This window comes from Xenopus laevis, chromosome 5L, assembly GCF_017654675.1.
Source record: "Xenopus laevis strain J_2021 chromosome 5L, Xenopus_laevis_v10.1, whole genome shotgun sequence".
In the NCBI taxonomy this organism is placed as follows: Eukaryota; Metazoa; Chordata; class Amphibia; order Anura; family Pipidae; genus Xenopus; species Xenopus laevis.
In genome coordinates, this window is record NC_054379.1 from 128,152,815 (window position 1) to 128,165,466 (window position 12,652).

The window sequence follows — 12,652 nt, forward strand, 5'->3', positions numbered from 1 at the left end:
CTGCCATCAGGGGGGGACAAGTTTCCCGGGTCCGGGCATGAAGGGGGGCCCCGGCAGTGCTGCAGTTTTGAAAGAGCCAGGCCCCCTTTGCGAGTGCCGAAGCCTGCGGCCATTTTTGAAGTCCCGAACAGCCGAAATGTGGAAGTGCCGAAAAGCCAAATAGCCAAAGGACCCGAAGCCATGAAAACAGCCGAACTCCCAAAGCTACGAAAATAGCCGAAGGCAAAGTCCCGAAGCGGCGAAAAGACCCGAAGTCACGAAAACAGCCAAAATTAAAGTCCCGAAGTGGCAAAAAGACCCAAAGTCATGAAAGGAGGCGAGGTTAAAGTCCTGAAGCCACGAGTTCAATTCTACTGAACACCAATGTGTTTTTTTTTTAATCCCCCTGGCCACCAATGTATTATTTTAGTATTCTGTATGCCCCTGCCACCAATGTTTTTATAAAAAATATTTTTTGGGGCCCCAATTTTTTTTAACTTGTAAGGGGGCCCTTGGCACCAATGTTTTTTTTTTTTAACTTATAAGGGGGCCCTGACCATCAATAGCTTTTTATAACTTGTGTGTGGGGGGGGGTTTCCTTTTTTTATCTCTGCTGTCTGTGAGGTCTTTTAAGGGCTAGTCCACACGGGGAGATAGCGACGCGTTTGCGGACGCGGCGACAAAGCGCCGCGACAGTCGCCGCGACCGGCGCAGGCGACAGTTTTGTATGGGCGCCTATGTAAAAACGCCTGTGCTAACCACACGAGGCGATGCGCTTTTCAACAGTCGCCTGAAAAAGCCTGGTGAGGCATTTTCAGGCGACTGTTGAAAAGCGCATCGCCTCGTGTGGTTAGCACAGGCGTTTTTACATAGGCGCCCATACAAAACTGTCGCCTGCGCCGGTCGCGGCGACCGCAAACGCGTCGCTATCTCCCCGTGTGGAATAGCCCTAACTGTGATGTGGAGTGGGCGGGATCTGGGGTGGGGCTTGGGCTCCAGTGTGGGCAGGGCCCAGGGCGCCCCAAAAATGTTGTTGTACAGGCCCCGTGATTTGTTATGGCGGCCCTGCTTGTGCTGGTGGAGTTTTACCTGACCTGCACATCACTAGTTGAATAGTATTAACGCCACTTCTGACAAAGGAGCAGTCACTGACTAACAGCACCTGAGACATATTTTTACCACAGAGAGGAGATATGTGTAATATGGGGACAGGTAAAACATAGGCAGATGACTCAGGAGAGCATTACTTTATTAATCAGTCCACACGCATGAAATTACAGCAACCAATGGATATTAAGATGCCAGAATTACACGCGGTGTTATACTGCTATTATCACTGCGACAATCAGGTAACCGCACTAGAAATTCCGCAGCACGTCAGTCGTCACAGAAATCGTGACGCAGCTAACAATTCCTTTAGTGAGTGGTTCGGCGATCTATTAACCCAGCCTTCCCAGTGAACGCGCTTTCGCCTTCTCCCACTCACATCTATCGGCTCTTGATTGTTCAGCCTGAAGGAGGAGGAGACACGCAAGATGGCGGAGAAGATGTCCGGCGGCTCGCAACGAGCGGGGCAGAAGGTTAGGGTTCAGTGTGATGGTTTGGGGGCCGTGTTGTTTGTATATTACTGGCGTACAGCAAAGGAACGAGACGGGTTTAGGCTCCGGCTTAGGGTGAAAGCCACAGAGCAGCCTCAGGGTGATGTGCGCAGGAGTCGAGGCCTGGTCTCTTGGGGAAGCTCATGGAGTCTCTCGGGGGTGTTTCGGGCCTGCAGTTGTGGCGAATGGTATCATGATATGTGTCACCCTAGCGTGCAGCTAACCGGCCTAGTGCTGGGGATGCTCTGGCTGTTTGGAAGTTGTGCCGCGCATTGTGTACTATCATTTGGCGCCGCGGTGTTCTTTCCCAGGCTGTTTAGGCAGAGAAGTGAGAGTTGTAGTATTTGCGGTGTATGGAGTACCAGCGTGACTTCTTGCTTCACTAGTCTCAGGAAGGCCCAGCTCTATGCAGGAAGCACAACTAACTGCTACTTTCCGAGGGGTCTAGCCCTAAAGCATACAGGGCCCTGCATAGGATCTAATTAGAGGCGTGTGAAGAGTTAATACCAAAAAGAACCTTGTAATGGAAAATGAAAAGTGCTACCAATGATGCTTCGCCTCATTTCTATTTCTGCAGAACATGAAAGTGGCAGTGAGTGTGTGGTGTATTCTAAAGACTGTAAAGGGCCAATAAAATCTGTGAACTTCGCCCCTTCATACTATTGACCCATATGAGGGCCCTTCCAACATGCTGCCTCCCCTAATGATCTTTGCCCAGTGTGATTACACATATGCCAGACCAAACTGAACTAATCATAATGCTGACCTGTGTATTATGTACATCCATCAGGAGGGAAGCACATGTACACTCTGATTCAGCCATGGTCTGACAAGGTATTCAATCCTGAGTGTTACATATCTGCCAGATTTGGTGCTGCACATGAGTATCCATGTTGGGCTAAAGTACACTTGTTTGGTGACCTCACTAGAAAAGTGGGTTTAGTTCATGTATGACCACCTTCATTTATACAGCTGTCCCACAGAGTATAAAAGGGGTGCCTTTAACTGCATGGCAATAACTAGATCAATTATTGGAAAGCCAGGGACTATAGAAACTGCAAGTATTTCTAATGGGTGCTTCCCTGTTAGCTTTTTTTATGCAGGGCATAGATGTTCACACTGAAGTACGCTACAAACTGAATTTTATTCTTTTTTTTTTTTTGCATATACCTTTATTCATAAACACATTATCCTGGAGCCGAAGTATTGACATTGAAGCCCAGAAGTTCTAGGGACCCTCTAGGTGGGCCCAGACTTGGCTGGCAATCTGTAGATTCTGGCAAATGCCAGAAGGGTTGCTGTAAGGTACTGTAGACAGTTATTTATCAGCCACTTGGGGATTGTTTGGGCCTCTGTGTTTGAAATGCCAGGGCCTATTTTGAATCTCTGTTTGTATCTAAAGTTGTATGTTTGCGGACAGATTGGGGCGCTCAATGGTATAAATCTGTCACAGTACTTTGTGCATACATGCTTATAGATAAAATATAATTATTCAGCACCTATTTTCTGATTGGAAAGAACTGATATCACAATATTTATTGTAGGGGGCTATTTGTTTCAGGAAAGCTCCTGCTTCACAGCCGAGGTTATTGTCTGTATGTGTAACAGGGCTTGTTTGGTCAGGCCAGAATCTCAACTGGTTAGTATATGTTGTTGTGTGCAAAGTAGTAATTAGAATTTTACCTTGTATGTAAATTTATTTTGTGCTTGTACAGAGTAAACTAACACTTGTTAGGGGCAGACCGTTGCATATCCATTATTGAAACATTGTAGGTAACTTGGTTTATCATCAAAATGTACTTTGTTACAAAGAAGCATTTTGATACTTTGTTTTTAAATAGTGTTTTTGTGGAACGGTGTTTGTTGTGCACCTTTCTCTGCTACTGCTGAGCTGTATAGGATTCTTTAGTGGTTGAAAATGGAAAACCTATTTGAACGTAACATGTATTTGTGATGTTTTGGGCTATTTTTATGTTTGTTTTTTTAATATTATTTAAAACACTGTCTAGTTGCCATCTTTTTACATAGACTCCTTAGAGAAAACCATGATGGTCTGCCTTGCATTTTAGACAGACCATTACCCCACTCCCCTTAGTCTGGCAGTCATTCAGCCCTCTCACACCTTGTTCCATGCTGAAATGATGGATTTTGGGTCGTGAAGTCCAACAACTTTCAGATAATCTCTGCATTGTCCATTATGTTTTCTTCAGTTTACATTTCTCTCTAAAGGTTGGATACTATCATTATATGTGCAAGATGAATGGGAGTTCCCTACCAGTGCAGCAAGGTGCTGGAAGGGGGCATTTTTTTTTTTCTTTAAAAAACTTGTTTTGGTTCCCCTAACCAGAGTTGGGGCTGTATTAGCAGTGGATGAAGACATTTTCTTATATAGGTGCCTTTTTACTGTCTGAGAATGTATATCCTACTTGCTGTAAGGCAGTGATCCCCAACCAGTAGCTCGCGAGCAACATGTTGCTCTCCAACCCCTTGGATGTTGCTCTCAGTGTCCTCAAAGGAGGTGCTTCTTTTTGAATTCCTGGCTTGGAGGAAAGTTTTGGCTGTATAAAAACCAGGTTTACTGCCAAACAGAGCCTCAATGTAGGTTGACAATCCACATAGGGGCTACTAAATGGCCAATCACAGCCCTTATTTGTCACCCCAAGAACATTTTTTATGCTAGCGTTGCTCCCCAACTCCTTTTACTTCTGAATGTTGCTCACGGGTTCAAAAGGTTGGGGATCCCTGCTGTAAGGTAAAGGAAATATGAGCAGCATGCACATTATCTGGAATGCTGTTGAATATTAAATCCCATAATCTATCAAAAACAACATGGTGAGAGAAGGGGGTTAATTGACTGTGCCATCTTTCTCTTTAAAGTTTATTGTAGTGGGGAAAGTTTTCACCGGTGCTTTCAGTTGGGGCAAGTACTGCTATTAGAATTTATTGGACAGTTTAGCTTAAAAAAAAAAAATATAAAATTCTGGAAACAAGATTTGCAATGTACATGCACTAAGGAGTTCATTTTGAAAGGCTATTCTATTCGATGACAGTCAGTCATGTGTTCAAACTTTTATTCACTGATACTTTATCTTAGATGTGGGGGGGGGGGCAGAAATCGGGCACACCTGAATCGTTCTTGTACCTTTAGTTCAGGTTTTCTTATTTGGATTGACAGTCTGATAGAACTAATATTTGGCTTGGCTAGCCACGAGGCAAGCAAATAAACTTACCCCAGGCAACAGCACCCCCAGGTTACTAAGGGGAAAAAAAGCCTACTCTGTGCCAGTTTTTGTCATTCCAAGTTACCTGATTGTCTGCCTTTGGGAACTTTTGCTGTGACCAAGGTTTTGCACTCTTGTTCAGAAAGAACACACCCATCCTGTTAATTGCTTGTCCTGGAGGCATCCTCAAGGGTGTTTTTGCCATGAAGCAAATTGAGAAATATGCAGCCAGGCAAAGTTGTGTGGGGTTATTTTGCAGAGGTGTAAATAAAATCCTGTTCATGTTTGACAGTTGGTAGCAATTCCTTGGCATTGTCTTAGTGATACAGGTGAAACATAATACAGGAGAGATTTAACAGTGTGCATTTCTTTTATAAATTCAAAATAATTTTTATCCCAAAATATTTATCTATTTAAAAAAGAAAATTGTGATGGTTGAATGTTTCTTTGTTGCTATTCAATTCATCTTACATGCTATCATTCTAGTTGTTTTTGAAGAGGGGTGTGTTGTAGAGGATCGAACTGAAAACAATGAAAGACATTTCAGAAAAAAGCAATAGATGCATGAGCATGTGTGGTTGGGTGTTCACTAGGGATGAGTAAAATATTTTCCCCCGAAAAAACACCCATAGACTAATTTATAGTTAGTAGTTGAAAAATGCGTTTGAATTTTTTTTTTTTTGGCCCTTTTGTGAATTTTTGGAGTAACGGATTAGATTCTCCCAGTACATGTTCACTCTATGTCATTCTTCACTTGCTTAGCATTCCAAGGTTTTATGGCTAAGTTCTTTTATGCAGATTGTCTGCTGATTTTACATTCTGTACAAGACCAACAAAATGTTACAAATCTGACCCCACCAGACAATATGAATGTGAATCACTGATGTCATGTCCTGCTTAGTCCCTAAAAAAGTCGCTAAGCAGTGCAAGGTGTGATTGCAGTGATTCACATTCCCAGTGAATGGATAGAACACACCCTTTTTGTTCCCTTTCCTTTTGAGCACTTTTATTGGGCACAAAAAGCTAAAAATCTCCCCTATCTTCCAAGATTTCCTCTAAGCTTGTTCCTAATTTTAACTCAAGGACTGTTACACACAGGCATTTTTTGCGGTTGTGATGCAGGTTTCACTGCACCTCAATGCGTCACCTATTTGATTTCATGAGGGTTGTGTTTTATTAAATGTTTTATTTTTAAGCACAACATACTTTTTTTCACACTTGGCATAAATTCAGAAGGCAATGGGATAGAGGGTTGTGTTTGAAACGCAAAATTGCACTTAGTTGTCTGTATAAAAACACAGCATGCATTTGTAAGCACATTAAAAAAATCCTCTTTGTAACAGCTCCAAATAAGATATCTGAAATCTATTAAATAGAGGGCTTTCAGGATTTACCACAAGTGAACCAGTAATCTTTATTCTTTCTTGGCGCACTTTGTAATGGGACTTCTTCTTTTTTTACTAGTGGGTGTTGTAGAAGAACCCCTATTTTTGTTGCTTTTGTGTGGTCTATAAGGGCCCCATTTTGGAAGCCTGGAAAGTTTAGTGTTCTTATTTATTATACCAGAACTATGCTTTGTGTGTTTTGCAAGAACTTGTATATGCACAGATTAGCACAAAAACAGAATACTCTTACGGGACATAACGTTTCTGATATTTTATATTTTGTTGATTGTAGAGCAAAATATTGCGAGTGCCAACATTAATGCCACATTTTTTCTTAAAAAGAAAATATAATCATGTTTTTTTTTTTTTTCAGCAATCGTTTTTGGAAAGTAAACTTAAATCCTTCAGTATTGGGAAAATGAGCACTGCTGCTAAGAGAACACTAAGCAAGAAGGAGCAAGATGAGCTTAAGAAAAAGGTAACCGTTGGTTAAATGTTTCCTATGCCCCTGTCAATAGAAGCCTATTTCGTTTTTTTTAAATTGATTGATATATCCTGTAGATATAGTTGAATGCAAATTTCAACCCTAGCCAAAATATATATTTAGTTAAATGTTTTAAAAAAGCATTATAGGAAGAAAGAAAATTGTAAGTTAAGTTGGATTTGGTTGCATCCAAATACGTATTCAGAGAATCTGAAGCACCAGTCTTAGGAGCTTAATCAGGCTTGTTCTTATGTTAAGATCAAACTAATTAAACTCTTGGTGCCCACAGGAAGATGAAAAAGCAGCTGCAGAGATATATGAAGAATTTCTTGCTGCATTTGAAGGAGGCGATGCCAGCAAAGTGAAAACATTTGTAAGAGGAGGGATTGTTAATGCAACAAAAGGTAAATTATCATGCCACTGCATTTATGTAATTGTTTAAAATGAATTCTGAAAACTTTTTGGTTAATTGTTTACTTTATCACTATTTTTTTTAATATTTATACAGAGGAGCATGAAACAGATGAGAAGCGAGGAAAACTATATAAGCCATCTTCCCGGTTTTCAGAACCCAAAAGCCAGCAGTCTAGCAGTGAGAGGCTCCCCCCACCTCCAGTTATACTTGGTGAACCCAAAAAAACTGTAAGCCATAGATTTATTGAGCTGTTTTTCCGCCCTCACCTGTGTAATATATGATGCTTTTTCCATTAAACATAAACTGAGAATAAAGCATTAGTGACCTTTTAAAGGGGTAGTTCACTGTTATATTACCTTTTTATATGATGTAGACAGTGAAATTCTGCAATTGGTCTTCACGTTTTATTTTTTGTAGTTTATGAATTTTCGCTTTTTGTTCATTTGCTCTTCAGTTTGAAATTTTAGAAGCTATCTAGTTGCTAGGGTCCAGTTAATCCTAGCAACTTGGCAGTGGTATGAATAATAGACAGAGTGAATAGCAGAGAACCTCGATAAAAAAGATAGGCAATAAAAAGTAACCATTAAACAGCCTCATAGAGTGATAGCTTTTGGGCTGCCATGGTCACTGCCCCCACTTCTGAAAGGGTTCTGACATAAGAATGCCAGGTTATTGTTGTTAAAATGTTTTTCTTTTTTATTATGTATAATTTCTAAATAGTAATTACAGTGCTTTCCAGCCCTTTTCAGAAGAATCCCTATTTCTTGACTTATGTTAAACACGGGTTCGGTATTGTCCCATAACATCAATGGCTCTGGGACTTTTTTGTTCAAGGTTGACGGCAAATTAACATTTACCCCAAATATTGCTCTAACTGGCCTAGAAGTTTGGCTCCCCTAAAACAGTGGATTTATTTTGCCTTTAATCAAAGGGGTTAATGCAACTGCACGTCAGCGTTGCTTTGGTTATATATTTACCATCATGTAGTTTGCAATCCTTTTGTATAAGCTTATTGTCTGGTTGCCAGAATTTAATAAACTATCACATCATATTAAACTGCATTCACATTTCTTTGCAAGGTGAAAAAAGTTACACAGCACTCACAAAATGAAGAGCACAAGATGGATGCTGACCAAAAATAGATATATGCACCATAGAAAGTACTCACGGCCAGTACATGAGAAAATCTCTAGTCTCTATTGCACCATGCTCATTACACATTTCAATCCACTGGGCATTGTCGTTAGGATGTTGTATAGGGTCTCTTTAAGTAGAGAGTGATTTCATACCACATAAGGGAAGGGGCCCAGGTGCACCGCCCTGAGCCCTCAGCACAGGGAGCAGACAAACCGAAAAAACCTTTGGAGCAGGCACTCAATGAAGGCAAACTTCCACCAGGCAGATAAATTCAGAGTGAAGAGTTTGTGTCCACAGCCTTACGCGTTTCGTGACATTAATACTTAATCATAGGCTGTCTGGTGGAAGTTTGCCTTCGAGTGCCTGCTCCAAAGGTTTTTTTGTTGTGTCTACAAAATAACCCATGAGGAAACAGCAACCTGGCTCTATTGACAAATACAAGAGTCCTCTGCACTCAACCTATTATCAATATATTTAAGACAGAGACATTTTGTGCATACTGCTACTGAAAAATGCCTTACCCTTTAAACAAAACAGGGATTGTTTGTCCATATATTGCAATATATTTAAGTTGGCCTACTACGTCAGTCATACCATATCTGGCCAGTCCTATGCTCAATTTTCATCTGATTCATTAAGAATTCTATTGCTTAATTATACATTTTACAAAGGGACTAAGTTTTACCCACAACTTACTAGCTGCTTTCAAAGTAAAACTCCCAAACTTGGCTGCCCTTATATTAGGCCTGGCTCTATTGTAGTTTTGCATTTTTCTTGACGTTTTGTTTACTAAATGTCTTTCTGTTGTGCTTTCAGCCTATAAAGGCTAAAGGGGAAAAAGAAAAGAAAAAAAGTAATTTGGAACTTTTCAAAGAAGAACTGAAGCAGTAAGTGTATTTATTCATTCATCAGGTATTTAAGGAAGCAATGACACCAAGAGATGGGCAGATTCCAAAACCACAGCTTTTGCGGAACAGCAACTCTTAGTATCTCCTCTTCAGCTGAAATATTGGTATGATGATGGTAGTTGTGGTTCTGGAATCACTGAAATTTGCCTGCCCATCTTTTCATTTTGTAAATTTCATCTGGGTATGGGAATTGTGCTGGTATATTCTGCTGTTAATAGTATAGTAATTGCTGTTCTCTTAATGTTTTAACAGCAGCTTTGATGTGGTGCCAATTCCAGGCCCAAATAGATGTTGTTTGTATTAATTTTATGTAATATTTATGGGACCCATTATCCAAAATGCTAGGAACCAGGTGTTTTCCAGATAACGGATCTTTCTGTAATTTGGATTTTCATACCTTAAGTCTACTAGAAAATCATGTAAACATTAAACTCAATAGGCTGGTTTTACTTCCAATAAGGATCAATGAAATCTTAGTTGGGATCAAGTACACACTACTGTTTTATTTTTACAGCGAGAAAGGAAATCATTTTTTAAAAAAAATTTGATTTGTTTAAAATGGAATCTATGGGAGATGGATTTTGCATAATCTGAGCTTTTTGGATAATGGGTTTCTGGATAACAGATCCCATACCTGTATATTGGTGTTAAATAACTTTATATGCTTTGTATCTGTAAAATATTTAAAGTTGGGACACTAGTATTTAATATGCTTAATAACATTTAATTTCGTTAGTATTTATTTTAACTCGTTGTTTATTCCTGTCAGAATCCAGGAGGAGAGGGATGAACGTCACAAAACTAAAGGTAGAACAAGCAGGTTTGAACCCCCTCAAACTGACACAGACACGCAACGGAGATTAAGTACGTTATTCCTATTACCTTTTACATTGCTTTCTGTATATTTTTCTCATCTGTACACTTGTACTTAAAAACAAAAAAATCTTTTCCCCTTTTACTGCATGGGGCTTCTCAGCAGATAATATGCATATAGATTCTGTGCTAAAACTTATGATGATGATCTAGAGCAGCTGAAAAATACCAACGAAGAATATCTTGTGGGCCAATAGCTTAATAGCTGTGGTGCTCACAGATTATTCTCCATCTCCATGAGGGATGACTGAAAATGCCCATGTCAATTCCTTTTCTCTTGAATTGGAAGTGCGTCAATTCTTTTTATTTTGAAAACATGTGGAAATCGTTGTATAAGTGAATGGGGGGAGATGATGCTTCTTCAGCTGTTTAATGCCAGGGACAAATTATTTATATAACTGTTTGCCAATGCAAAACAAATGTTTTCCTATAAATTATTTTTTCCAAGTTCATTGTTAAACTATGTTCCTGTGAGTACAAACCTAAGGTTAGTATGAGTTCCCACTTGCATTGTTGTGCTGTGAAACGCACAACTGCATAATCACCCGCACTTGAGAATAAGCCCTGATTATTAACAAGTGGCAGCATATTCTAAAGCAATTTACTATTTATTTTTACCCTTCTAAGGTATTGGGTAAAACTAGTTACTACAAAACGATGTCGTTTTGCTGTTGCAGTAAATTATTTTTTCTTTTACAGCGGACACACCATCTTCAAGAAGAAGCAGATCTTCTAGTGGTAACCTGTTTACTTAACTTAAAATTTACTTAATGATATGATTTTATTTTAGCCCTGAAAAAAATGCTTATTTCTATTAATTTCAGCCCTTGATGATTATGCTCCTGGGTCACATGATGTTGGAGATCCAAGCACCACTAACATATATCTTGGGAATATCAATCCTCAGGTAAGAAATGTGCTGCAAGAGTGCTTAATAGTGATTGGTTTAGCACTTTATTATATTAATATGCATTTTTTTTAATTTTGCTGGTAATTCTGCTGTTGGTAAAGTTTAAAGGAAAAGGAATGATACCAAGCCAGTTTATTGCCAATAGATTAACCACAACAGTGCAAGCTAGAATGCAATTGTTATTCGTTAGAATGCTTTTCCATACCTGAGTAAACCGTTCTAGACACTGTCACTGTTTGTTTAGGATAGCAGCTGTCATATTGGCTTGCTGTGATATCACTTCCTGCCTGAGTCTCTCCCTGCTCACTTATAGCTCAGATTACAGCAGGAGGGAGAGAGGAGCAAACTGAGCATGCTCAAGCCCAAGTCCTGGAGGTTTAAGCTGAAAACAGGAAGTCTGAAACAGAAACCCATGTGTACACAATTGAGGGAAAGGAATGTGGTGGTTCTTTTGACAGAGGACTCTGAGCAGCATTACTTTGAGGGTTTACTGGTGTATTTATATAGACCACCATTCTAATAAAGCTTAATTAATTTTAACCTTTCATTTTCCTTTAACTTTAGTGCACTTAAGATCTGCATACTCTCATATATAATATTGCTTTTTGGAAGTTAAACAAAGCTGAACCTGTATTTATCAGTATATGTTGTATCTGCTTGCATTGATAAGTTATCCAGAATTATATGCAAGTTTTGGTTGCATAAACAGCATGTATACTGTAAGTTTAATTTTTACTGAAGAGCAGTATATAAACCCCCAAAAATTAAATGTTGCTTTCTAAAAGCAAATATAATTATTAAAGGAAAAGGGAAGTGTATATTACCAGGGGGTGCATAAATGTTCAATACTCCCAATGTAACGCTGAGTTAGTCAGTGACTTCATAGGGGCCACATGGGACATAAACTGTTCAGTACATCCTCAGTATGTAGGTCAGATTCAGAAGCAAACCGATATGACGCATGTGCTCTCCCCTCAAGTCACAGATTGGTTACTGCCTGGTAACCAATCGGTGGAAACCAAGAGAGCTGCAAAGCAAGAAGTGTTCTGGCTATTATGATACACATCCAGTCACTCCAGCCTTTATACATTTTTGCCTGACTAACTATATTGAAAATATTTTTTATTTTGGCAGACAGCAGATCCAGACTGTGTATACTTTAAATTACACCTGCAGGTTGTAGCATATGGCTTAATGCTGCATACTTTTATTTTAGAGTCCTGTTGTAGCAGAAGTATTGCCTTATGTTCCTGCTGCTAGTCATCTAGCTAGTCAACTGTAGGAACCTGAAAACACAATGTAGCATAGCACTGGGCTAATATAAGAATTCCTCTGTGCATACAGAGCCTAACATAGCTGACTGAAATTTTAGAACTCTTACCAGGTGCCGCAGGGGAGCTTCCAGCTGTGTTCACAATTGCATGTCTTCTCCTCAAAAGTATTTTGTGATTCTTGCCGAAGTACAGACAAATTCAGTATTAATTTTACAACCTTCTTTATTACATTTAATTAGCCCTGGTGTCTTTATTTTTTTGTTTCTACGTACCACCAGATGAATGAAGAACTGTTATGTCAGGAATTTGGGCGTTTTGGGCCATTGGCTAGTGTCAAAATTATGTGGCCACGGACAGATGAGGAGAGGGCACGTGAGAGAAATTGCGGCTTTGTAGCATTCATGAACAGAAGGGATGCTGAAAGAGCTTTAAAAAACTTGAATGGTAGGTTGTATGGTGTTATTAGAG

At 39.6% G+C, this 12,652-nt stretch overlaps 1 protein-coding gene across 4 annotated transcripts in view; it reads left to right on the forward strand.

Moving 5' to 3' along the window:
• Positions 1-1,192: 1,192 nt before the first annotated feature.
• The window catches only part of u2surp.L (U2 snRNP associated SURP domain containing L homeolog), a 39,200-nt gene continuing 27,740 nt past the window's right edge, over positions 1,193-12,652 (forward strand). Inside the window, exons 1-9 of one of the 4 annotated variants that reach the window (XM_041563387.1) lie at positions 1,193-1,328; positions 6,557-6,661; positions 6,957-7,071; positions 7,176-7,309; positions 9,036-9,106; positions 9,897-9,991; positions 10,700-10,738; positions 10,825-10,907; positions 12,463-12,628. In XM_041563387.1, the coding sequence (XP_041419321.1) occupies positions 1,248-1,328; positions 6,557-6,661; positions 6,957-7,071; positions 7,176-7,309; positions 9,036-9,106; positions 9,897-9,991; positions 10,700-10,738; positions 10,825-10,907; positions 12,463-12,628 (889 nt within the window). In that variant the 5' untranslated portion in view covers positions 1,193-1,247. Of the gene's footprint in view, positions 1,329-1,403; positions 1,560-1,611; positions 1,766-6,556; positions 6,662-6,956; positions 7,072-7,175; positions 7,310-9,035; positions 9,107-9,896; positions 9,992-10,699; positions 10,739-10,824; positions 10,908-12,462; positions 12,629-12,652 lie in introns of those variants that run through there. The other 3 variants (XM_018263822.2, XM_041563388.1, XM_041563389.1) reach the window with 3 other exon arrangements.